This window comes from Ambystoma mexicanum, chromosome 10, assembly GCF_040938575.1.
Source record: "Ambystoma mexicanum isolate Mex_15411 chromosome 10, UKY_AmexF1_1, whole genome shotgun sequence".
Taxonomy (NCBI): Eukaryota; Metazoa; Chordata; class Amphibia; order Caudata; family Ambystomatidae; genus Ambystoma; species Ambystoma mexicanum.
The window spans coordinates 1,374,410,809-1,374,436,693 of record NC_090932.1 but is presented as its reverse complement, the minus strand read 5'-3'; the positions used below and the strand labels follow the sequence as shown (position 1 = coordinate 1,374,436,693).

The 25,885-nt window shown below is 46.8% G+C and overlaps 1 protein-coding gene across 2 annotated transcripts in view; it reads left to right on the top strand.

The window, feature by feature from the left end:
• SGSM1 (small G protein signaling modulator 1) overlaps positions 1-25,885 on the top strand; it is a 1,887,833-nt gene that overhangs the window by 1,662,894 nt on the left and 199,054 nt on the right. For both annotated transcript variants that reach the window (XM_069619387.1, XM_069619388.1), the window contains exons 20-21: positions 15,949-16,073; positions 17,806-17,888. In XM_069619387.1, coding sequence (XP_069475488.1) covers positions 15,949-16,073; positions 17,806-17,888 — 208 coding nt within the window. The remainder of the gene's footprint in view (positions 1-15,948; positions 16,074-17,805; positions 17,889-25,885) is intronic.

Here is a 25,885-nt window from a genome sequence, read left to right as displayed (position 1 = left end):
ATCTGCACCACTTCAGAAGGAGCAAGAGAACAGCAGTGATACTGTCCTAAATAGGAGAAAAAGACAAGGAGAGCCACTGACAGGAAATTACCTGTGGGGAAGGTCGGAAACGGAACTAACATCAATACCGCCAGAACACAGACTATTCAGCAGAGCAGCAATGTTCTTCTCCTCAATAATACATCCGGGACTGCAGGCATACGCAAACGCAAAATGGCTCCAAATAACCAGATGGGAACTAATGATGACCATCAATTCAACAGTAAATGGGTTCAACGCAATTAAAGAGGAGCTGCGAGCTGTAAGGATGGTAGCACTCCAGAATAGATATGTATTGGACCTTCTCACAGCAATGGAAGGAGGAGTTTGTGCAAAGATAGGACAATCTTGCTGCACGTTCATACCTGCCAACGATGCTGACAATGGTACACTGACAGAAGCAGTTTCACAATTGGCCCAGATGCACTCCAAAATGATGGATGAAAGTAACGGTGTAGACAAGGATAAGAGCTGGTTTTCACTATTATGGTCATGGATGCCATCTTGGCTGTCAGATGGACTGAAAATAATAGTGGGGTGTACTATTTTGGCTGGAGCTACTCTGATCATAATTAGGTTTTGGAAGGCCCGGAAGGCACGCACGACTGACGAGTTGCTGGAAATGGTGGGAATGCACCCCTTAATGCCAGCAGATGACGGCCAGCATACAGGTGTGATAATACAAGAGAGGGAGAAGTTGCGCACCCAAATCATCACCAACCATCTAGACCCACCATCAGTGAAGATCGAGAACCCAAGGAACCCCAGGAGCTACATAGGAAGATGGGTATACTGTACTCCTGGAGGAACATGTGAATATATGTATTGGTCATTTGAAGATCATGTAAACCATTATGGACATCTCGGAGGGATAACTAAGATATGGAGGGTAAGAGGAGATAACGAGAAGGATATGTTTGTGGTCGACAAGTCGACCAGAGGGGGGACTGAAGTGGGAGAATGGAAGACCAGGCTCCCGTCCTTCACCTCTCGCGCTTGGCCTAGAGGGTCACGGCCCAGACACCCGCCGCGAGAAGAGTTTGTCCATTTACCAGACGACCAGGTACCCTGGTACAGGAACATACGGATGTGTCCATCTGCCTGCCCAGCAGCCCGCACTGGCCATGCCGACACCTGCGGCTCGGATCAGCTAGACTAAAATCCACACGTCGTTAGAGATGCCATGACGACCTAGACAACGGGAAGCACATCTGTACAAATATACACACTGAACATCTCCACACCAATCTACACGAAGAACATACTCAGTGCTCTGACGTAGGCGACAGGCATATTCACGGACGTGCATCTTTATTATTTTTACATAGGCTTTCAGAATGCAGAAACGCAAGACGCATCATGAACTCATCTATAACGCTTGCTCACGCTTCTCTTGAAACCCGTTACCACCATGAAAGGTATAATGGAAACACGATACTGGTCATGGAAATATATGCTATTATAACCTAAAAGCACCTATGCACCAAACGGACTACTTATGCACCAGGCCCAAGTAGGCCTCAACCAAGAGCTCCCGTGGACATTAACAAAGCAAGAGTCAGGTTGCTGATCCTGCAGAAAGAACCCGGAGGAGCAACCAGCCAAGGTCGCAATGTTGCAAACCCACATTCCAAGAACAAATCATCAAAGGCACGATGTTGCAACCTCGCACTCCGCGCCCCAAACGATAAAGTCACGCCGGCAAATTAAACCAGACGCGCAGTATAAAAAACAATATTAATTGTGCAGAATTCTGCCTCTTTCACGGTCCCTCCCCACGTGACCAAGCCGAACCTGACGAGATGCCAAAACCCAGGAGAGAAAAGGCGTCTGGGTCCCTCGCTACGAGACACAGGCCGATACACTTGAAAGGATCAATAGACATCTACTACAGTGGGAGCGGTCAGCCTTCCACCTATGAATAAATCCTCACATTGTCTGCACGTACCCATATTGAAACATTGTTGCAATCACAGGTACACCGAGAGCTGGGAACAACGGTGGTCCCAGGCTGGGAAGCTCACGAGTGCACCAATCAGAACATGGGGCTCTTATCTCAGACGTCAGTAATATTAGCCAATCCTCAGGAGTCTTCATGTAACAATTCTTATGTATCTAATTGTAGGGACAACCCAGATATACCACCTGACTACACCTTGTCCACTAATATCATTCTCTATATGTGTACTATACTAACCCTACCACTCGAGCAACCAATTAAGAGTGGCGATAGGTTTTTTGTTAACTTTCTGAAGTGACGCAAGTAGCGCGTCATAATGCAGTAAAAAGGGCCTGCGAGCCCCACGATTGTGTGTGTGTCAGGACGAACGCGTACGCTCCTTGACCCATCCCTGCCGTTTTGTCTAAATAAACAGCAGAGTCACCTTGCTCCTTGTGTGTGTCTCATACTCTATCTCATCTGGGATATACGGGAGGAGTTGGGGCCTCCCTGCCCGGAGGTCTGCGGACGGCCCGGCCGACCCCGGCAGAATTTCCCCCCGACACCAGACTAGTCTGTGTTTAGGCCAAGGTTGCAAGCAGCAACATTGTATGTTGAAAGCACTTTCCTTGAAGCAAACAGTGTATGACGCGCTTGTGATAACCAACGCAAGTAAAATTGGACAACAGATGAGTGATTGAACTTTGAAACCAAAATACGTTACCTTAGACAAAGGGGTCCGGCACAGTGTGCCTGCTCATTCGAAGATCTCTGTAAGGTATCCAACTGAGAGTGGCAAAAGTAAAAGAGTGACGGAGGATTGTGAATCGTAGTGGTGTTGCAGCGGGTCAAGCAGAAATCCTGTGCACAATCGAAAGTCTTTGATGTTAATAGAATAAAGAAAGCTGATGACAAAGCAGATGAAGTTAGTCTGAGCCTGAATGAGGGAGACCAGCTGAGAGCTTTGGAAAACAAGTTTGTATTAAAGTAAATTAAAGTTGGCCTGAGCCCGATGGAGGGAGACTGATTGAACATTGTGTTGAAACAGATCTGAGCCTAGCGGAGGGGGATCTGGGGTGAACTGTGAGTCACCCGAGAAATTAGATACATGAATTGAACACATGAAAATCCTACGAGCATTTTGTTAAAGGCGATCGTAGGTCGGCTGAGAGGGATCCGAGGTAAATAGTGAATCACCTGAGAAATTGAGTGTGTGTGAAATCCTGAGAGGAAAATAACTTATTGTTTCTTTGTTGCATCATGCCCTTTGAAAGAAGAGACTTTGAAAGGCAAAGAGATTCGGGCTCGGAAGGCCCTGATGCTAATGTTTGAACAGCACCTTTGTACTAGAAAAGCCAGAGACTGTGCTAAGCTCGAGTGTACCACCTTGTCCTGTGCTGAAAACGTAGCTAAGGGAGGCCAACGGCCTGTATATCCTGAGTTATAATTTCTTGGACACTTCTTTCTTTTAACATAATGCTGTTTCCCACATTATTTGTATTTAGAGGTAAGGACTGGCAATAGGTTTATCAGTATAGGACCTTTCATTTTGACAAGACACCACAAGGACTGCGCTATTATTATTTCATGGTCGTAGCTTGCTCCCATATTTAGATTTAAGATTAGATAGGCATTTATCAAGGTATTCAACGAAAATACTGTATTTAAAATCTTGCTTCACCAAACGTCCCTCATTTGGGACTGCAAAAACCTCATATTCCAAAATACTGAATTAGAAGAGCGGGTGTTGCGGGTTTGTCCCCTGCTCCCCTAATTCGGTATTTTGGTCTGCGGGGGCCACAGGGGTTTCCCCCACATACACAAATGTGATGCAGGGGACAAAAAAAATCATCTTCAATTACAAAATGCAAACCTATTGTGTTTGTGATTTTGTATTTCGAGATTTTGGTTTTCATGATATTAATGTACATCCGTTTTTCAAACCTTTTTTAAAGTTCAATAAACATTGTTGAACTGTGGTCACTTGTGTCTGTCTTACTGTTAATACCATACCTTCCTTACATGTGGCGTCAGTAGTGGGATATGATTAAATTGATAAAAATTGAAAATCCATGCTGATAATCCTTATACCACCAGAAGGGGGAGATAAAATCATTGAACTGCTTGACTCTGACCGGGTATGCTCTCTTAAATAGGTTTTGCTCTCTCAGCTACATGTCCCAACTGGTCAACAAGATTTGTTTTTTAAAACCCAGTTGTTATTAGATACCCTCCCACTTCCCCACTATAACATCCAACAGTGGGATAGAATAATATTAAAAACACGGCCAGCCTATACCTTCATTAGACCCAGTGCCCTAAATCCCCCTTGTCCTGATCCATCACAGACCCTTGAACTGTGGTCACTTGTGTCTGTCTTACTGTTGATACCATGCCTTCCTTACAGGTTGCGCTATTTAATACATAACTTTATCAATCCAAGACAGACAACTCCCAAGAAAGCACACATGCTCAAATTCATTTAACCATCATTCAGGATGACCAGTTGGTTGAAACGCAAAGGGCCAGCAATAAAGAATGTACATGAGTCGATGCAAAAAACTAAAATATTATATCCCATTCACAGTCCACAGCATTTCTTTTGCAAGTATGTATTTCACTAGTACTTTCTCCTTAAGCAGTAGTAGCAATACTAGATGCAGGAGCATCAGTCGAATTTATAGACCAGTCATTTGCTAGAAATGATACGATACCACTTGATGTCTCTGCCTTAATGTCAGAGGACACCCAGGAAATGGAGACCTTGTTAATGATGGCAGATAGATGCCATCTAAAAAGATCTGGTTTGATGTCATTAGTTGCGCAGATTGTCAAATAATTTTGGGCTCAGCCTGGTTGAACATATTACACCTGAGCATTGACTGGGCCCAAGAAATCATCAACTTTGAGTTAGGTTTGTGTAAGGAACAATATTGAATGGAATTAGGTATGGAGGTACCACAACCCCTGTTAGGAGCAGTAAAAAGACCAGAAGCTTTCAGCAAAATACAGCCAATGCAATACTGTGAATATATGTATGTCTTTAGAGAAAAAGAGGCGTAAATATTGTTACTGCATAGGGTATATGATGTCCTCATTGAGCTAGTGCCACACCCCTTGTAGCCTCATGGGTCGATGTATGCACTAACCGTGAAAGAAGATATGGAACTTAGATAGAATTTAGATGACAATTTAAAGAAAGTATTTATTAGGCACTAAAAGCCACTAGTGGGAGCTCCTATCTTTTTGTGCTCGAAGTTGACTGTTCATTAGGGCCCCATGTGTATTGTTGTGAGCTTAATGCTGCCACGATTCACAGTCGATATCCACTGCCATTAATCTCAGTATTAATGGATTGAGTTCATATGGTGAACATGTTTGCAAAATTAAATTTGAGAGGCACATACATTTTGACTGAAAAATGGCTTGCAATACAAGTTACAGCCACTTTGACTAGCTAGTGGTGCTGTTTGAACTGTGTAATAACCCAGCCACCTTTCAATGTTTGATCAAGCACATTTCTTTTAAATATACTGAATACCTCTATCATTTGACTATTTGGATGATACCTTAATTTTCTCACCATTTTTAGAATTACATAGAAAGCAAGTCCTGTAAGTCTCGAACAGACATAGACAACATAGCCTGTTTTTTTAATTTTTTTTTTTATAACTCTGTTTATTGAGTTTAAACAACACAACATAAAAAACAAACATGAATCATAGGCATACATCAGATGAAGGGAGCATGGCAGTATCAACAGCTAGAAGGGCCCCGCGGGGCCTAGGACCGTAAGACAGTTATGAGACAAGGCAGGTAACTAATGCTAACAGTGATACTGATCTACTCCTACCAGCAGATTTCAGTGAGCATCAACCCATTTTCCCCATATTTTTTGAATTTGCGGGGGCAGACCCGTGCGTTATAGATCCGGCGCTCTGAAGCTGCGCATCTGTCCAGCTCGTTACTCCAGCGGTTCAGGCACAGTGGGTCGGCAGAGCCCCATTTAGCCGCAATAAGTCTTTTGCCTGCCCCCAACGCAATTGCCAGAAACATTTTTTCATATTTTGACATGTCTACTTCACCCCAGATGCCTAAGAGTACCATTTTGGGATCCTTATGGATTGGCGTCGCCAGGGCAGCAGAGATCGTGTTAATACAGTTCCCCCAGAAGGCCTGTAACACCCGACAGTCCCATATCATATGGTAGAAGGTGGCAGGCTCAGTTTTGCATCTAATGCATGTCCCGTCTTCTAGTCCCCACCATCTGGCCATTGCGGTACGTGAGTGGTATGAGCGGTGAAGTATTCTCAATTGTATTAGTCTGAGCTTAGATTCTATACCAATTTCTCTAGGGGACATTAATGCATCAACCCAGTCTTCCGGTTCCAGTTGACCTACATCTCTTTCCCACTTTGCTTTGAGCCCATCTAGCTGTGTAGCCCCGAAGGAGTTGAGGGCCTGATAGAGAGTGGAGGTGACCTTAGAGGAGATGCGCTGCGGGAGGATATTGGTCTCAATGGGAGAGCAGGGGGGTATGTTTGTCGTGTCAGGGAATTGGGTGCGAATGGCGTGGGCCAGCTGCGCATGTCGAAACCGGCCCATGGGTGCCAAGTCGAATTGCTCTTGCATGGTCTCAAATCCAGGAGGCAACCCCCTTGTATCACATGTGCTAGTGTGTGTATCCCTTTTGCGCGCCAGTGACCAAAAGAGCCCATTTTCACTATTTCCGGGAGGAGCGCGTTGTGCCATATGGGTTGTGATAGTGTTGGCTTTCCTTTCCACCCGATTAGTTTGTGTGCATCCCGCCAGGCACGGCGGATATGATGCGTCATTTTGGGGAGCGTCGGGAGCTGGTTGTGGGTGGCGTAGAGGATCTGCAGCAGGGTTAATGGGGCCATGATCTCCAGTTCAATACGGATGTGTGGTAGTGTGGGGTCTGCGTGTATCCAGTCGTTTACTACCCCAATCTGTGTCGCAATGTAATAGGTGCATATGCAGGATAAACCGATGCCTCCCTCCCATATTGATCTCTCGAGCGTGTAAGGGCAATCCTGGATTGTTTCCCACCGCATAGGAGCGTGCGTAGGTTTCTGTCAATAAGTGCGAAGGTTTCTCGGGGGATGAGGAATGGGGCATTCTGGAGAACGTACAAAGGTCTGGGGAGGGTCATCATCTTGAATAGCATGGCTCTACCCATTAGCGATAGGGGGAGTGATTGCCAGTGGGGGATATCTCTGTTGAACCGCTCAATTACTGGTTGTAGGTTAAGTTGGAGGAACCCTTCGAGTGTCGGGTCAAGTCGTATGCCCAGGTATTTAAATTCCTTAATAGAGACATGGTATGGCAGGTCTCCGGGATCGCAAACTCGCCACCCTGAATCGGGAAGTAAACCCAGACCAATGACTGGTTTTGACTTCATTGACCTTTAGGCCCGCAAAGCTCTGATACTCCCTAAGAATGAGGGAGACAGCCGGACATGAAGTGCTCGGGTACTGAGGTATATGAGGAGGTCATCCGCGTAGAGTGATAGGCGGTCCTCTCCCCCTCCCGGCCAAACGAAAGTGGTCCAGTTGGTATTAGCTCTAAGCTCAATTGCGAGTGGTTCGATGGACAGGAGGAAGAGAAGTGGGGACAGCGGGTATCCCTGCCTTGTACCTCGACCCAAGGGAAATGATTTAGAGAACCTGCCGTTCACCCTCACCGTGGCCTCCGGGGATGCATAGAGAAGTTTAACCCATGATATAAATGTTTGCCCCAGGTTCATTCTAACCATTATTGCCCACAGAGCATCCCACCCCACAGAGTCGAATGCCTTTTCAAAGTCCACCGCCAGGAGGGCTAGTGGGGCTGGTATTTCTTTGTCTCTACTCAGCGCCAATTGGACACTGCGTAGGTTCATGCGAGTGGACTTATTGGGCATGAATCCACATTGGTCTGGGTGGACGAGGGTCTGTATCACCTGCACTAGTCTGTTAACAAGTGTTCTGGCGAGGACCTTGGCTTCGCCGTTGATCAGGGATAAGGGACGATAGGAGGCACATTCCTCCGGGGGTTTCCCAGGCTTGTGTATGACTACTATGCATGCCTTCCTGAGGTCCGGGGGGAGTGCTCCTAGTTCTTTGCTGCGTAGGAACATGCGGTGCATGTGGGTAGCTAGTGTGCCACCGAGGCATTTCCATGTTTCTGTTGGGAACCCGTTGGGACCCGGAGTTTTCTCGGGTTGGATCTGTGTAAGCACCTCTTGCACCTTGGTGTCAGTGATTTCAGCATTCAGGAGATCCAATTGGCACTGTGAGAGTTTCGGAATCTCAATCCAGTCAAGGTTGCGTGAGGGTTCGGCTGGCAAGCTCCCGGTGGGTGGGGTATAGAGATTTTTGTTGTAGGCGTTGAATGCTTCAACAATGTCAGTCATCTGTCAGCAATGTTCCATCCGGAGATTTAATGGCCCGTACATGTCCCCTGCTTTGTTCGCGTCTCGCTAACCAGGCCAGGGTCTTATTTGCTTTGTCGCCCCGTTCATAAATTTGGCTCCGGACTAGTTGATGAGCTGATCGTGCATTATCTAAAGACAGGTGCTAAGGGTGTCTTATGCCGTGAACTGCGCCTCTTTTGCCTCTTGATTGCTGTGTTCTAGGATTTGCACTCCAAGACTCGTGCTTCTACTTCTCTGATCTTTTGGCCTCCCAGATCGAGATTGGGCAGTCCACTGAGCCTTCGTTGATTTCAAAATATTCTGTTGTCTTTTTTTCTAGCTCCTCTGCAATTTCAGGGAGACGTAGATGGTATGTGTTCAGGCGCCAGTTATGATCCGGACGTCGGCAGGAATTCTTCTTAGTTAGAAGGAGCAGAGAGTGGTCCAAAATTCCCCTTGCGAGGAATTCAGCATCGAGAAGTCTGTGATTTATGCTGCAGGGAATGAAGGCATAATTAATCCTGGAGAGCGATTTGTGGACACCCTTAAAAAAGGAGAAACCAGCCTCGTCTTTATGAAGTGAGCGCCATGTGTCCGTCAATCCCAGGGTTTCGGCGAACATGGCGAGTGGTGTGGAGGCGGGGCGGCTTCCAGATCTCCTATGAGATATAGGCCTCTTCTTCCAGGTGCAGGCTCCGTAGGTCAAAGAGCAGTTCTTTCGTAAGCGTGTGGGGGCATAGATTGCTGCGAGGCCCCATTTCTCGCCACAGATGTCAGCAAGTATCAATACGTAGCGGCCCCGGGGGTCAGTTTTGACTTTCCTAACCTGCAGGGGGACTCGCTTGTGGACGAGTATCATCGTGCCCCTGGCACCTTTCGTGAATCCGGCATGGTAGGTATGTGAGTAGTTGGATCTTTTGAAAAAGGTGGTGCTCGTGCCTATCAAGTGTGTTTAATTTAGTAGGGCAATATCTGGCGAGTGTCGGTTAAGGTACTGAAACACCAATCTTCATTTTATGCTGGAGCAGAGGCCGTTAACGTTCAAGGACAGTATGGTTACCTTGTTGGAGTTCATTCTGTCTGCGTGTGTCTCTTGTTGGGGCATCTGGAAGGATCAGTGGCAGTTGCGTGGTTTCCGGAGGCATGTAGCAATGTTCTTTCGGGGGAGACGTCCGGGGGTCGCCTCGTAGTGGTGTGCCTGCTGACTGGATGATAATTGTGTCAACGGTCCTGGCCATGGACAGTGCTTGATTTCCTTGCCAGCGTTTGTCAGTATCGTGCACTCTTGTCCCATGATTCTGTTTCCTTAGATTCCCAAAACTCCCCCCACCCTGTACTTCCCCCCCCAACTGTGAGCACCTGTCGCCCAAACATTAAACTTATAACTTAGTAAACTTCCACGGGATAACCCGGACTGTGATAGCGCCCGCGCCGCATTAGGAGCAGCGGCCGCTAGGTGAGCGCTCCCATGTTATTGTGTTGCAGATTAGTCCCCGTATTGCATGGGCCTTATCCCTTTTCCGTAGGGGTCCTCGTCGTGTCGTCGTCTGCATTGGTCAGAAACTGAGGGGGCGAGGGCCGCCCGGACCAGGGCATCTGTGTGGGCGGGCCCGGTGGTGTGCGTCTCACTCTGGAATCCGTGAGAACTTGGGTTTCAAGCCAGTCCCATGCATCTTTGGGATTGTAGAATAGATGAGTGGTGCCCTCATAGTGGACTTTGAGCGATGCTGGGAAGAATAAGGCATATTTAATAGAGAGCGACTGGAGTTTCCTCTTGACCGAGTCAAATGATTGGAGGCCTTTTGGACTTCCTTGGTGTAATCGGGGTAGAACCCGACCCTGTAGCCATTGTATGTGATCGGGCCGGAGGCCCTTGCCATTTGTAGGATCGCATCTTGGTCGCGGTAATTCAGCAGGTTGTGCGATTATCGTTCTAGGCGGGACGCCCGGGGTAGGTTGGCCGGTGGGGACTCTGTGTGCTCGTTCTATGGAGAAGAATTTGGACAATTTTTTGGGGGCAAAGACATGAGCGAGCCAATCTTCAAGGAAAAGTTCAGCGCTGGGGCCTTCCTCCTTCTCCGGTATCCCGAGGATCCTGAGGTTATTGCGTCGGGCCCTCCCCTCACTGTCCTCAGCACGGTATTCCAGTTGAGCAACTTTTTGGGTAATTGCGGTGAGTTGTTGCTCCAGTCGGTGCACAGTGTCTTCTGTGTCTGACACCTCTGTTCTGCCTCACCAACCCTGGCCGACAGGTTGCGGAGGTCCTGGCGAATAAGGGACACCTCAGTGGATAGGCTACCTATTTTGAGTTCCAATGATGTCCTCGAGTCCCCAATCGCTCTCTTGAGGTCCGTCAAGGAGACTGGGGGGTCATGGGGCTCGTCTCTGGCCCCTTCTTCTTCTGGGGACTGAGTCTCACGGCGGGGATGAGCCCCCACGGTGTAGAGGTCAATTTTGCTTTGTAGAGTTTACCGCTTAGACTTTTCTTTTCCCATGTTGTGGTTGATCAGCCCCATATGATGGGGGTCCAGGTGCTTCACGTTGTCACCCAGGGGATGAATGTAGGGTTTGGGAAAGGGCTAGCATATGCCAGGCTGGCCTGTAGAAACAACACAGGGGCCCGTTGTGTGTCCGTGTGAGGGCTGCGCCAAAAGCAGAAGAGCTTGGTCTCTGTGGGTAATGGTCACCCTTCCAGGGCCGCCAGGCATGAGTGGAGGGCAGATCCTGCGCAGGGGAGAGCTTTTGGTAGTGCCTCGTGAGGGTCGTTCTGGCACGTATCCCCCCGGATTGTGGTCGCTGCTCAGCAGGGGCGGAGGGGGGAGAAGGTCGGGGGGTCCCCCGTGCACGAGGGGTGGTCCAAACAGATGCGCGGAGAAATGTCCCTCACCCCCTCACCCGCAGTTCAGGGCCACTGCGCATGGGCCTCATGGGGGGCGTGCTGGTGTTTCATGCACTGGTATGCTGCTGGCCAGTGCCTTCCTCGCCCCCTCTGGTTCTGTGGTCTACGCAGCAGGTTTGAGCTGTATGGGGGGCCTTGAGGGTGAGACAGGGCAAAACCCCCATGCTGCCCGCGCGCGTACCTTATTATAAATGAGTCCATCTGCAGCGTATCCTCAATCCGCGGGGGAGAGCAGCACATGGTTCTCCCTATCCTGCCACAGCTCGACCCCGGGCACTGCCGTCTCGCTGGTGGGGGGGTGAGTGGATCTCCCCTGGGAAGGCAGACAGCATGGGCCCGAGCCGCGGGCAGATATGCAGGCGGGCCTCTGAGTTACAGAACTCTGCCCGTCAGCTGCGCCGATGAGGCCAAGAGAGGCGCCATTAGGAATGGCTTCCGATTGCGGCTGCTTCGTGACGCGCCCACCGTAGGTTCTTCCAGTGCCGGGCCGATGAGGGGGTGTCTGTAGGGCACCGCTAGTCCTTGGAGGCGGGTTGGCACTGTGTGTCGGCACGCCTTCTCGAAGAGGATTCCCCACGTTCGCCGTGCCATGGAGGGGGCGGGCACTATGCCTGTGCTTCAACGGCCGCGGCTCGTCCGTCTGCAGGATTCGGGCAGAATCTCGCATCTCCTTCTCCGTTTCTCCTCGGGGTTGCGGTCACTGCTTCTCCGCTACATCCGCCGCCCCCGGAATGCAGCTGGGGTGGGATTATTAAACAATGAGAGAAGTTATTGCAGGATAAATGTAGCGGCCACCGGGAGCCAAGATGATTAGGTCTGCATGCGTCGCGCGGGCAGGCGCAGTCCAACATAGCCTGTTTTTAAAATTGGAAAAATTTGTTTTCGGGTCTACTTGAGTGGACGTTTTTGGATTCCAGATATCGATGGAAGGAATTACCATGGACAGCACCTACGTGGAGGTCATACTAAATTGGCCCACCCCCAACACAGTTAAAAAAGTTAAGAGGTTTCTGGGGGTGGTTTTCCACTTTTTCTAAGTTTATTAAAAGAATTTCACCTGCAGTTCAGCCACATAATAATTTGGCCAACAAGAGAGCTCCCTATTTTTAGGAGCAGGCATTTCAAATATTAAGGAAGCTTTAACTCCAGCACCAATATCAAGGCACCTGGATTTAATTACAATCTTTGTGGTAGAAACTGACACCACAGCAACGCCTTTTGGAGCCATACTTTCACGTAGGGAAATTTAAACAAAGGCGTTACATCCAGTAGCATTTTTATCTAGGTCATAAACACTGCAAAACAAACCAACACCATTTATGACAGAGAACTATTGACAATTAAGGTGGCTTTTTGAACAATGCATACATTATTTAGAGGGGTCTATTGGGCAAATATTAGTGTGACCCAAAATGCTTAAGAAGTAAATAATTACATACGTTCCTGTAGGATATGTGCGACAACTAAATCCCCAAGAATGCAACCAACTGGAATGTTTTGTCCTCTTCCTAAAACAACGGCAGAAAATATATATGGGTTTTTCAATCACGCATGTTTATTTTACAAAATTGTGTGCTTGCAGGGGCTACTAGAATGTATTGTTACAGACATAGGGCCTCATTCCGAGATTGGAGGTAGCCATGGCGCTAATAGCGCCATTGCTGCCTCCAATAACGGTACCGAGTCCGCCCTCATTCAATGGGGACTTACCGGTCTAGTCGGACCTTTGTGGGACCGGTAAGTCCCCATTGAAAATACCATTCCCATTTGAGCCCCATAGGGCTCAATGGGAATGGGAAAGGTGCAAATAGCGGTACCGCAATTTGCAGTACCGTTATTTGCTCCCTGGACCCTTTGCGGCTCCCGCTAAGGCCGCCTGGTAAAATCAGGTGACCTTAGCGAGACCCGCAAAGGGACCTCGGAATAGGGCACAAAGGGATTTACCGGCTCTGGTGTCCTTAACGGTGCCCGGTATCCCTTTGCGCCCGGGTCGGAATGAGGCCCAAAGTGTTGCAGTTTGTTTCCAAATTTCGGGCAGCTATCTGTAAAACATTAGACTTTACCTGTGACACGTTGTCCTAGTTATTACCTGCAGTCAGATGGCCAGATAGAGAGAGTAAATCAATCGATGGAAAGGTTTTTGAGATCCTTTCTCACTCAGTTGCAAAATGATCGGACAAAATGAATACCGTTGTTGGAATTCTCATATAACAATCTGATGCACAGCTGTACCATGTTCTCCCCTTTTTGAGCCACATATGCGTTTTCATCCAAAAATAACTCCTGGTGATAAGTGAGAGTTCATCAGTACCAATATTAGAGAATAATTTGCACGTCCTGAAATACATCCTCCAGAGGGTGATCGCACATCGATGACAAGTCAAATAAATGTTTTAAAGAACAGTAGGAAGTAGGACAAATACTTTGTTTAGCCTCCCCTCTACTTGGGAATTCCTGTTTATTTCAACACATTTGCGCTACTATTGATGGGACCTTTTTGAAATTATGAAAAAGATCAAAAGGATTGCCATGAGATTAAACTGCTACCAAAATTGCATATACATCAATTTTTTCATGTATCACTATTAAAACCTGACAATCCATTGAAAACACAGCAAATACAACTTGCCCTGATAATAGTATAAGGGTAACCAGAATTTGATATACAGGAATCTCTGGACTCTAGAGTTAGTAGTGGTCGGCTGCAGTATCTGGTCATTTGCAAAGGATGCAGTCTGGAGGAACTGGTCATGAAAGCCAGCAGCATTGGTCCATGTTCCAATACTGTTTTCAAAATGTCACAAGACGTTCCAGAACAAACCAAAACAGGAAGGGGCTGGAACTGAAAGGCGAGGGTAATGTCAGGTTCACAGGTGGAATAAACAAGGAGGGAAAAATAGAATTTGCGTCAATAAATGGAGACTGAAGCCCCAGAACAAGTTACGTAGTAAAGGGAGTAAATATATTAGAATGATAGGCAAGGGACACCATTCCAAAAAGAACATCTGAACTGTCCGGTGGACAAACAGAAGTATTTGGCTGTAACTTTCAGTGTAATTGAACAATGCATGGTTCTTAAGAGACAGAAAGCCTGGGACCACTGCTTGGCACCATCTTCTTTGACATTATTGGACTTCGCATTGTAAGGACCTTGTTCCCTTCCCATTCTGCTCTCCATCCTGCTGTTGCTGGGTCCATGCTGCCGGTCAGGCCATGCTTCTCACACAAATCCACATAGGTTCATCCCCGGCTGCGTTAGCTGGAATTCTCTGGTCGTACCCACCATGCTACCACGCAGACTTCCTCCCTCCCATATTAAGAAATGCCTGTTCAGTCTGGTAGTCCCACAGCACTGTTTGCCTTGGTGTTCTCCTCTGTCTCTCTGTTCTTCCTGGGGTGGGGTGCTTGTTTCCCTGATGATTGGAGGCGTGTTCCCCTTCTGTATAGGGTCTTTACAGATTCACCACTACACAATGATCTGACACATTGCAGGACCTGCTGAGATTACATGGTCAATAGTCTCATGTCGGTCAAAGAGCTGTTTCAAGAGCAGTAATAGAGTAACTGCCTATATCACATTATACGTAGTAACATAATGTTATAGTACAGTTCTAGGTGCTTCAGCAAGAAGCAGTGACTTGGCTATCCTGTGTGTGTTGTTACCTTTCTTCCTTTTTGGTTCTGGCATCAGAGTGACACTCTCCTGGACACACTGAAGAGGGAGAGAGGGTGGGTTGGCATCCAGAATAAGTAGTTGGGTAGAAACAGACAACACTTCTCTTCCCTTATAGTATCTCCTTCAACCTCCTTCTGCCTCGTTTCAACCTCCTTCATGGTGCTCTTTCCTTCAGACTTCCTGTCTCCCACTACCTCACCTCCTGTGATGTTCTCTTGGCTCTTCTGGACTTTTGAAGATTTTACCTGGTATTTCATAGCAATACCTGGCTTATGAGTGTCAGAGCACAGTACCCCAATACCTGACAAATGATGGCACTTCCTGGGCATTTGATGGAACATCCTGGGCATATTATGCAACTTCCTGGCAACATAATGGCAGTAGTTGGCAAATGTTGTGGGTACCTGGAAATGTAGTAGCAGCACCTATATATATATCAGCCAAAGCTATTGACGTTGTCAATGCATGTTTGAATAACATGTCCAATCTAAAATCACGATCTGTTTTTTAAAGAAAAATGCTTGCGCTTGTCTAAGTTTTTTAGATATGCTTCTGTACTGTATATCTTCAGCAAATTGGCCTTCATAGTATGGAGTGCTTTATTCATGTTTAATATATTACAATTTGAAGGGTTTCTTTGTCTGTACTGTCTAGACATGTTTTACAATAATATTGAGTAGTGTATTAATGGATTGTTAAATTCTATTAATTACATTTTTTGTGTGTTTTCCACCGTGTTTATAATTCGTTGGTCTAGGATGTTTTCTGACTATGTATAAAACAAATTATAATCTATATAACACAAATAGTTTGTTCGATATATTTGGCACAAAATAAAAGTATTTTTTTACCATTTTTGGAATGTATTTTTTAGAAGCTGCAGACAATAGGGGCTGACTTTGTTTTAAATCCACAGTTTCCTTTTTTGTGTTAAATATATTTCAATTACATTTTACTTCTCTTCTCTTTTGGTGACTTAGCAAGAACTGCTGGACTTGTACACCATAAATTTACATCGGATTGAGAAAGATGTTCAGCGGTGTGACAGAAACTACTGGTATTTTACTCCTGCCAACCTAGAGAAGCTGCGTAACATTATGTGCAGGTACAATGTACATTTGCTTTGGGGTAGAAAGAATGTATGGCCTTCCCACCCCTCTTACTCATTTCACGTGGTTATATGTCAATCAATGACCTTTTTACCGTTATTTTTTACTAGTATTTAAATGAGTCTGCTGTGATAATGTAGATAGTAAAATGAAGCATTTTATTCACAGTGATTTGCTGCACTAGACGGAATGTTCAGTGCAACTTGTGTAGCACAAATAGACTCTGCTTGCATCACATACTACGTGGCCATTCAACTTTAGAGCAATCACTGGGGCACAGGTACTATTGCTTCCCCTTGAAAAAGGGCTACATTGAATTAGGGTTAAACTAAAGGCATATCTGTAGGTCATTAGCCACATACACGCCTTCACTCATAATCAGGGGCCTCCTTGTGTCCACCTAAAGTATGTCTGAAATTAAGAGCAGGCTCAGAAATCTGGAGCCAACTACCACCAGGACACAAAAGGAGCCAAGCTGCCAGGTTACTGAAAAGCACTAGCCCTCTGAAGCATTAAAATAATGATCCTATCACCACCCCGAAGGACATGGCCATATTGAGTGTCCCTCCCTCACTCCTTCAAGTCACTCAGTCCCTGAAGTAATGCCCTGATACAGGTCACTGCACAGTTCAACATGGTCATGACAGAGTTGCATCGTCTTCCCTTTGCCAATAATGCATCTTGCTCTTTGCCTCGTTTTGGTTGCCGTCTTTGAGTAGGTAAACCAGTCATTTAGGGAACCTCCGATAGTTCCCCGTATGTTTGGTTAGAAGGTTTCTTTCACAGATAAAAAGACCCATTATATACTAATGGCATCGACGATGACTATACACTTCATTTTCTTTCAAAATCCAGTCTTAGAAATGCTCATACAAACCTTCAGAGTGGCCCCTCTTCAGTGGGTAATTTCTTTACATAGATATGTCCAACCGTATAGTCAGTTAGCACATTTGCAATATGTCTCTGTATTTTTTTATAGGTTGTAAAAATGTCACAAGCTTTTGCAGTATGTGTACCTATTAGAAACACAAGTTAACCTGGCTCAGGCTATTGATCCCCTCTAGGTGCTACCAATTAGGTCCACACACCTGCTACTCCCCACCCTACGTGAGACTGGGTGATCTGCTCCCCACTGTTTCCTCGCCTGGTTGTATGTAGATCCCTTGCTGCCAAAAAGCCTGCCCTCCCCCTTCCCTGTTCTTTGCTCCCTACTCCCTGTTTCTCTGCTTCCTTCATCTCCTTATGATTGTTAAGCGAGCTGTTGCACCCCGAAGCTAGGTTTGCACTCAGTAAATACCCTAATAATAATAATAATCGGTATGTTATTAAAGTGAGGACCAACATCATGTTGTTAATATACGTGTCACAGCATACCACTGGTTTATACATCATTTTCAGATTCTGAATTTTAGCTTCCACCAAGTGTCTTCACTCTTTGGATCTCCAGCTGTTTTGGATTACAACACCCATCAACCCTACCCAGCATAGTCAATGGTGAATTATGAAAGGAGTTATAGTCCAAAACATCTGGAGAGAGGCAATTCAGACAGCTGGTGTAGTGCTGCAGCTATCAATAAAGTAACACATTATGACGGGTAAATAATCTGCTCAAATGATAACACATACATGATAGCACAATCCTTTAGCTATGCCATGCAAGTTCTGAACGTAGTTTGCTATTTGTCATTCAAAAGATTAACACTTATTCCTGTCTTGTGTGCATTTCAGTTACATTTGGCAACATATTGAAATAGGATATGTACAAGGAATGTGTGATCTCCTTGCACCTCTCTTAGTCATTCTGGATGATGGTACGTGCCCCTTCTTTATTATGCTTTTTATCTACTGTAACAGCTTGTAATGGTGAAGTGTTTTCTGAGCTGATATTGCCCCTACGAAAAGTCCTCAATACATTTCTCCATCACATATCAGTGGCAGAAACCACTTACCTATTTAAACAAATAATAAGACATAATTACCAACACTTCAATTTATTACAGATGTACAGGTAACATGTAATCTGCTTTTTTTGCATCTAACTTGCAAATTCAAATAGTAAGACACATTATCAATATCATATTTTGCTGTGTGGTAAATTGTAAATAAGCATATATGTCATCTACCTAGCACATTTCATTCCTGGTCCACTCCTCGTCACACCTCCTTTCTATGCAAGTGTATCTACTCCTTGAGCTTTCCCAATAACTTGTTTGCTAATGAATCTTCTTCTCATACCTTTCTTCTCACCTGAGCTATCCTCTTATATCTCAAACTGACTTGCCACCATCCACCACTAAATATCATGTCAGTGCCTAGTGCTCGACAATTCAAAAGCAGAGGTCATCTATCCCCCACTTCCCCAGCACCTCCTCAACTATCCTGTAAGGCCTCTGTTAACCTCAGGGTCCTTTGCACTAATGATCTAAATCTCATCCCGTCTATTGCCTCTTCTGCCACTACAGCCCAGATCCATTTCCTGAATGCAAGCAAGGTCCAGACCCAACTTGCCTGTCACTCTTCCAAACCATTGTTTTTTCCTCATGGCCTCTGATAACTAGACTACTACATATGTCTCCTTCTGGGACTCTCCTCCATTCTTTTGCCTCATTAAAATAGGCACTAAACACTGCAGTCTGTACCCTCTTTAAGTCCCTGACTTCTCTCCTACATTCGTCTATCACCATCATGTGGGGTGGCCATCCATGCAACACAGTTCTCTATTCAAATTCCTGTAACACACGTCGAGGCCATTTCAGTCCGGTTACCGGCGGGTTGTACCGCCAACCTCGTAATGAGGCCCTGTGTCGACCTAACTTGGTTATCTTCTGAGTCTAGTAGGGCAGTGGGACTCAACATTTCCCTGTTACCTGTGCAGACCTGCTCGTCACTTGTATTGTTACTGCACCTGGTGCAAGCTGATGAGCAAGAAGGTGACCCTAAACACATCCACCAATATATCACTCTTTAAAGCATAGAATGATGCCCACATTCTCTGGAAAAGAAGTGTAGGAAAAGTGTGTAGGCTCTCATGAACCTTGTTCTGTGAAAATATCCCTTTACATTCGTATTTGACGTTTGAAAAACAACATGCACTGGTTAGATTAGTTAGGAACACATATCTGTGCTGTTTGACACAGGGTTGCTTTGAAGGATCCAGGCAGCAAGGAATGGTTTGTTGCAAGATCAATGGAAAAGTAAGCATTGGTGATGCCAACTGTTTGGGCTTTTGTGTAGGCATGGTCAAATCACTTGCCAGGCACAGCCATAGTGCTATGAACTGGCTATTGATGGCAGCAGGTGCAAAATGGTGCGAGTACCTGGGCATCTAATAGCAGTTCCTGGCAAATGCCTAATGCTTATACACAATCCAAAACAGTTGGCTTTGCCAATGCTTGTTTTTAACAGGACGTCAGTGAAGGCACGCAGAGTGCTTATGAATCAAATGGCTGGAGGCAACCTGCTTAAGGAATTTTTATTACAATAGTAGCGGGTTTACAACTCCAATTAAGTCATTAACTCTCAAAAGACTGATGTAAAATAACCCTGGCTGGCCCTTTGAGTGCAAAATGTATTTCTCTGTTTATTATATGGTGAAACCTAAGACATTGTGAAACCTAGGCCTCTCTCCCACTATACATGATTCTCAAATGTAGGTGTAGCCTCCATCTTTGTTTTTCATATACTGAAACCTACGGCATTGTGGAACCCGGGCCTCTCTCACTGTGCAGGATTCTCGAGTCTAGGTGTGGCCTCCATCTCTGTTTTTCGTATGCTGAACCCTACTGCATTGTGAAACCTAGCCTCCATCTCTGTTTATTATAGGGTGGAGCCTGCTGCGTTGCATTGTGGAACCTGGGCCTCTCTTTCACTGGCGGGATTCTCAGGTCTGGGTGTGGCCTCCATCTTTGTTTATTGTATGCTGGGGCCTGCTGCATTGTGAAACCTAGGCCTCTCTCCTACTATACAGGTCTCCCAAATGTATGTGTAGCCTCCATCTTTGTCCCTGTCTCGGGAGGATAGCTCAGCGGCAACATGCTCGCCTTGGAAGCAGGTTTGTTCCCCTGGTCTGCGCTTAGAAACGTCTGGGTATTAAGCGCGTTATAAATAACCTATCATATCATATCATATTGTATGGCCAAACCTGCTACATTGTGACACCTAGACGCCAGTGGTATAGGACTCTAAAATCTAGACCTGTTGCCTCTGCTGCACTGGACAAAGATCGCCCCAGCCGAACCACCTCGCAGCTTACGGTACGTGTATCTCACACCTACACAGGCCGCAGGCACGGCCAAGCATACATGCACGATAGAATACAGCTATGGTCCAGACTGAAACACCTGACGTACCTCAACACCTCTGCCACTAGCATACAGTGAATACCACCCGAAAGGAACTCTGTATAGCTGGCCTAACATAGACCCTCTCAGCGATAGCAATCTATCTCAAACCTTCAACAGCGCCCACCCAAGTGCCTGATCTCTCCTGGGGCTGCTTAGTCGAGCCTTGCCAGCCACCCAAGTCCTAGAACGGCAACATGCACACATGCATCTCCTACGCTAAACTCACTAGAATTTTCCCACCACATTGACTAAGGTCACTGAGGGCGTTCCAACTGAGAAAAAAGCGCAATGAGGCCACACAAGTGGGGAAAGAGCGCTATATAAATAACCAAATACAATAGAATACAATACAATGTCAAGGCTTGATTACAATGAGCTCAAAGATTACCATTAGGAGGTGTTTTGGGCAGGGAGGAGCAGGAATTGGGTGGGAATGGCCATAGGGATTAGCATGACTATGGGCAATAAATGGATGGGCAAATAACCAAACACCTACAAGCTATGTGTCCCTCCTCACGGGCCATTTCTCCCTATCTGTACTCTAATGCAATAGTTTAGGCTTATAAGTGATCTAATAGCCCAAACTAAAAAGATAAAGTACTAGAGAAGATAGGCACTACTTGGAACCAAAGCAAAATTAGCAAAAGTGAAGTGAAGGGAGGTCGGGTGCAAACCCACACGTTTACCTAGCACCTTACTACTGTTAACAACTGCTAGTTGTACTATTCCTTCCTCTTCTATCCTGGAAGCACTTTGGATGGTGAATGATGGTTTGTAATACAGCACACATGTGGCATTCTAGTCTTTATGCATGGTGCATGCTGTGCAAGGCCCCTGGGAATGAGTGCATAGACTGAAAGGCATGGGGGGACATACTAGAGAAGGATATGGAGCGAGCATCGAATGCTCCCCATTCCGCCACTCCATATCACTAAAGGGCTTTTAATCTTTTGTTTACCTGATTCAAGAAACGCTTTTGCAAGCATAACAAAATTAGCAGGCCCTTATTTCTCTAGAGAGTTAATTTCATTAAGGGAAACCATTGAATAAAACGTCCAGAGTGGCAACGATTCTGCATTACCTCCAAACAACAAAAAACCCCAGCTACTATAACCTCTGACATGATTATAATACATTGCAACAATTTGAAGATCCTGGAAAAACGCCATACAATGAAAGAACCCAAGTTTAGAAGAAGCAATGACGATAGCAAGAGTGGCAGAAGAAACAGGGGAGAGATGGAAAGATACCAGAAAACAATCATGTCTTTTTTGCATTCTCCGCCATGGGGTTTTACCTGGATTCACATGGTCATGAATATTCCCCGTCGTCAGGCTGGGAATCCTCAGTAATATTAAAGCAGTTTCACTTAAAAACAAAAAAGTGCTTGTCACTTCTATACTCTCTTGCTGTCACTTTGGGTCATACTGCCCCAGCTAATGACATTCGTCCTCTTAAGCTCCACCCCTGGTGGCCATCTTTAGATTTTTACTGCACATTCTCGTGTTGTGAGTCCTTGTGTTTCGCCCCTCGAAATTCAATAACTTTTTTGACTATTTTTGTGAGAATTCACCTTGATTTTTTTCATCATCCTCGAGTCACGTTGTGACTACCGGTGGCGGGGACCCATTGCCGGAGGAGATCATTGTCCATCATCGGATATCTAACCTGTGGGCGCCTCAGGCGCCTTTGCTTCAGACCATAGCCGACGCCATGCGGAAAAGCCTCTTCAGGGCCTGTGAAAACTGCGGCCTGAAGAACATCTTCATCGAAGATCGGCACTTCAGGTGCATCAACTGCCTACATCCCGACCACGATACAGACAGATGTTCGATATGCCAGACCTTCTACTTGAAGACACATAAGGACTGCCATAGGAGGTTAGTGGCATGGATTGAGGAAGGGAAGACCTCTGACATGGCCTCCAGGCGTATTCATGCCTCTTCCAGGGTTGGGCAGACCCAAAAAGATGGCGATATCATTTGAGGACACTTCTCTGGGGAAGATACCAAAAAGGCAAAATCATCTCACGCTCCAACAGTCTATTCGTCAACGCTCGACTTAGCTGCGGGACCCAGAACTGATAGGTGTCGGTCACCATCACCATCTCTGTCGATGGTTAGCCTATCGTCAAGCGGGCATGTTCCATCCGCGAGGAAATTGCTGGCGCCAGCGGCCAAGCATAAGGCCTTGTCGCAGGGCATAACAACCGTCGTCAACCTCGCCATCGTCACAAACCTCATCTCGGCCGCATCTAGGAAGAGGTCCTCCAACCCGTCTGCATCGTCTATGGTTTCCTGACCAGGAGGGTAAGAAGCTGAATGCAACTGGGAAGCGCCTCATCACAATGGCAGCATCCATGATCAAGGCCGCCAACACTCTAACCATTCTCTGGAGGTATGACAATTTTATTATATTTATAACACGCTGAATGCCATCAAGTGGTTTCTAAGCACGGGATTCGGATTCAAACCTGTGTTGCACTGCGTTGTCTTGCTCCCAAGACAAACACATTGCACCCGAGCTATCCTTCCTCCCAGAGAGTTATGTTACAAGTTGTGACCCATCCTCGACTTCATTCCAGTTGACAAGAAGGCCAAAGCCCTGGCGTTGTTCCATGAGGGGAAGGTAGCCTCCGACCATGCAGTAACCATCACCCTGGACATCGCTGTTTCAGGTTTTCACCAGATGGGCAATGGAGTGGCCCTTCACCACCAGGGTTGGCTCAAGGCCACCAACTTCTGCACGGATGCACAAGCAAAGGTGGTGGACATGCCATTGGATGGTGATAACCTCTTCGGGAAATCAGTCGATGACACCCTAGAGGCCATAGAAAAGGACACTGAGATGGCACGTTCTCTGGGCACTCTCCAGAAGAGGAGGCCATCCTTTCTCTCCTCTAAAGGGAAAGTCTCATGGTCCTCGAAAAGGTCACCTTGCCCTATCGTCAGCCTTCCCATTCAACCACCCAGGAGACATATAGGGGATGCTCCTAGACTTATGGAAATGCCAGCCAGCATCATCATCACCCCCCATCCAAGATGCAGATGCCGAAGCAGGCCTGAACCGGCCCTGGGACTGCGCCCCCACTTCAGCACCCTAGTCGAAGTTTGGTTATCGCAATGTTTCGATCAGTGACGCAAGATCTTCACCGACAAATGGGGCTTGATATTCTTCAACAGGGTCACGCTCTGGAATTCCAGGACAAATGCTCCCACATTCCTCCCATTCCACAAGAAGAAAAGCACGTGGCACAGCTGCTAAAGGAGGTTGAAGCCATGCTAAGCAAAGGGGCAATGGAACCCATACCTCAGCGCGTCCGGATCTCTGGAGTTTACTCCAGATACTTTCTGGTGAAAAAGAAGTCGAGAGGGTGGAGTCCCATTCTATAATTGCGATGCCTCAACAAATTCCTCAAATCTCAAAAGTTCAGGATGGTCACGTTGCAGCACATCCTCTGCTAACTGGAGGGAGGAGATTTCCTGGTGACCCTCGACTTGGAGGATGCTTACTTCCACATCCCATTCATCACAAACACTGGAAATTCTGACATTTTGTTGTTCAGGGATGATGTTACCAGTTGAAGGCCCTGCCATTCGGCCTAAAATCATCTTCAAGGATGTTCAGCAAATGCTTGGCTCACGTGGCAGAACATCTGCGTAACAAGAGAATCCATGTATATCCTTACCTGGACAATTGGCTCATCAGATCCCGCTCTCTGGCAATCCAGCACACGACGGAGACCAGACCCTAACTTCTCTGCGATTCTCGATAAATTGACAAAAGTCCTGCGAAGCCACATCTCAGAACACACTATTCCTCAGTGCCTGCCTCAATAAACTCTTGTGTCTAGTGACTCCTTCAGAAGAGAGAGTGAAGGACAATGGCTATTAACGGCTTCCGTTGCAACAGTGCGATCCATCAAGTCACTGCTGGAGATGATGTCCTCCTGTATCCATCTGGTCCCCTTTTGCAGACTGAGAATGAGGCCCCTGTAAGAGTTCCTGGATGCCGATGACAGCAAGTCTCCGGCCCATGGAACGACAAGATTGCCCTCAATCGGGAATTCCGTCAGACCTTATAATGATGGTCAATTTGCCCGCATCTCTCCCAGGGTGCTCCCTATCAGACCCCCGCATACCAAGCAATAGTCATGACAGATGCCTCTCTGGAGGGTTGGTGTACCCACACAGGACATTCTTACGCAAGAGGCCTCTGGCTTCCATGAAGAGAAAGGGTTGCACATCAACATCCTGGAAATGGGCGCAGTTTTCTTGGCGCTCAAGTGTTTTCGGCCTCTGCACCAGGGCAGGTAGTGTGGATCTTCATGGACAACACCACCACTGTGTTTTACATCAGGAAACAGGGCGGGACGCGCTCACCCACTCTTTCTCTGGAAGCACAGAATAGATGGCCCTGGGCCGTAGCTCAACGATGTTCCTCGTTCTGTTTCACCTGGCAGGCATTCAGAACACCATTGTGGACTCTCGCAGCACAGATTTGCGGTTCTGCCTTGAATGGAAGCTCCAGTAGGCACAAGTGTCTTGTCTCTTCAGCAGATGAGGTCTCCCTCAAATCGACCAGTTTGCGGCAGCTACCAACACAAAGTTTCAGATGTTTGCCAGCTGCTATCCTCAACCGAGAAGTCTACGCATTCCAGCCGATTCCTCTGTTGCTACGTGTGATCAGCACACTCAGACGTTGCCACTGCAAGATGATCCTCATTGCTCCCACGTGGCCCAGGCAGATCTGCTACTCAGACCTTCTCTATCTGTCAGTAATTCCAGCCATCCACCTGCCTCTACTTTTCAACCTGCTCTCCAGAGAAGGAGGGTCAATCTTGCACCATGACCCATCCTCTCTGAGCCTCACGGCCTGGCTCCTGCAGCACAAGAATTTGGACACTACTTGCTTCCTTTGGAATGCAGGAACATTCTAGTCAAGGCCAGGGCCCCCTCTATACTTTCCTGCTACAAACCCAAGTGGAAACGCTTTACAGTGTGCTGCCGACCACGGAACATTTCTTCGCTATGCGTGACAGCACCACAGCTTCTTCTATACCTGCTCTCGCTTACTGATTCTGACCTTGCCCATCAAGGTCCACCTGCCGCAATATTCCAGTAAAGCCGGGCTCCAGGCAAGCTCACCCTGTGGTCATGTAGGCTCGTTAAGGAGTTCCTCATGGATCTCTTCAGAACAATCCCTCCAGTGAGGGCTCCTGCCCCTGCGTGGGAGCTAAATGGGGAGTCTGGGCAAGTGGCTGATTAAGTCGCAGTCGGGAGGAACTGTCGTTTTTCTATTGCTGGACAACGAATCAGCGGTCTGCTGAATCTGGGCTCATCTACTTCACCTGTAGGCATTGATGCTCGACATTGTGAACTGCTTTACTTTAAAACCAACAGAGAGCGCGTCAGCGCACATGTATGGGCAAGTGGCTGATTAAGTGGCAGTCAGGCAGCAGTATT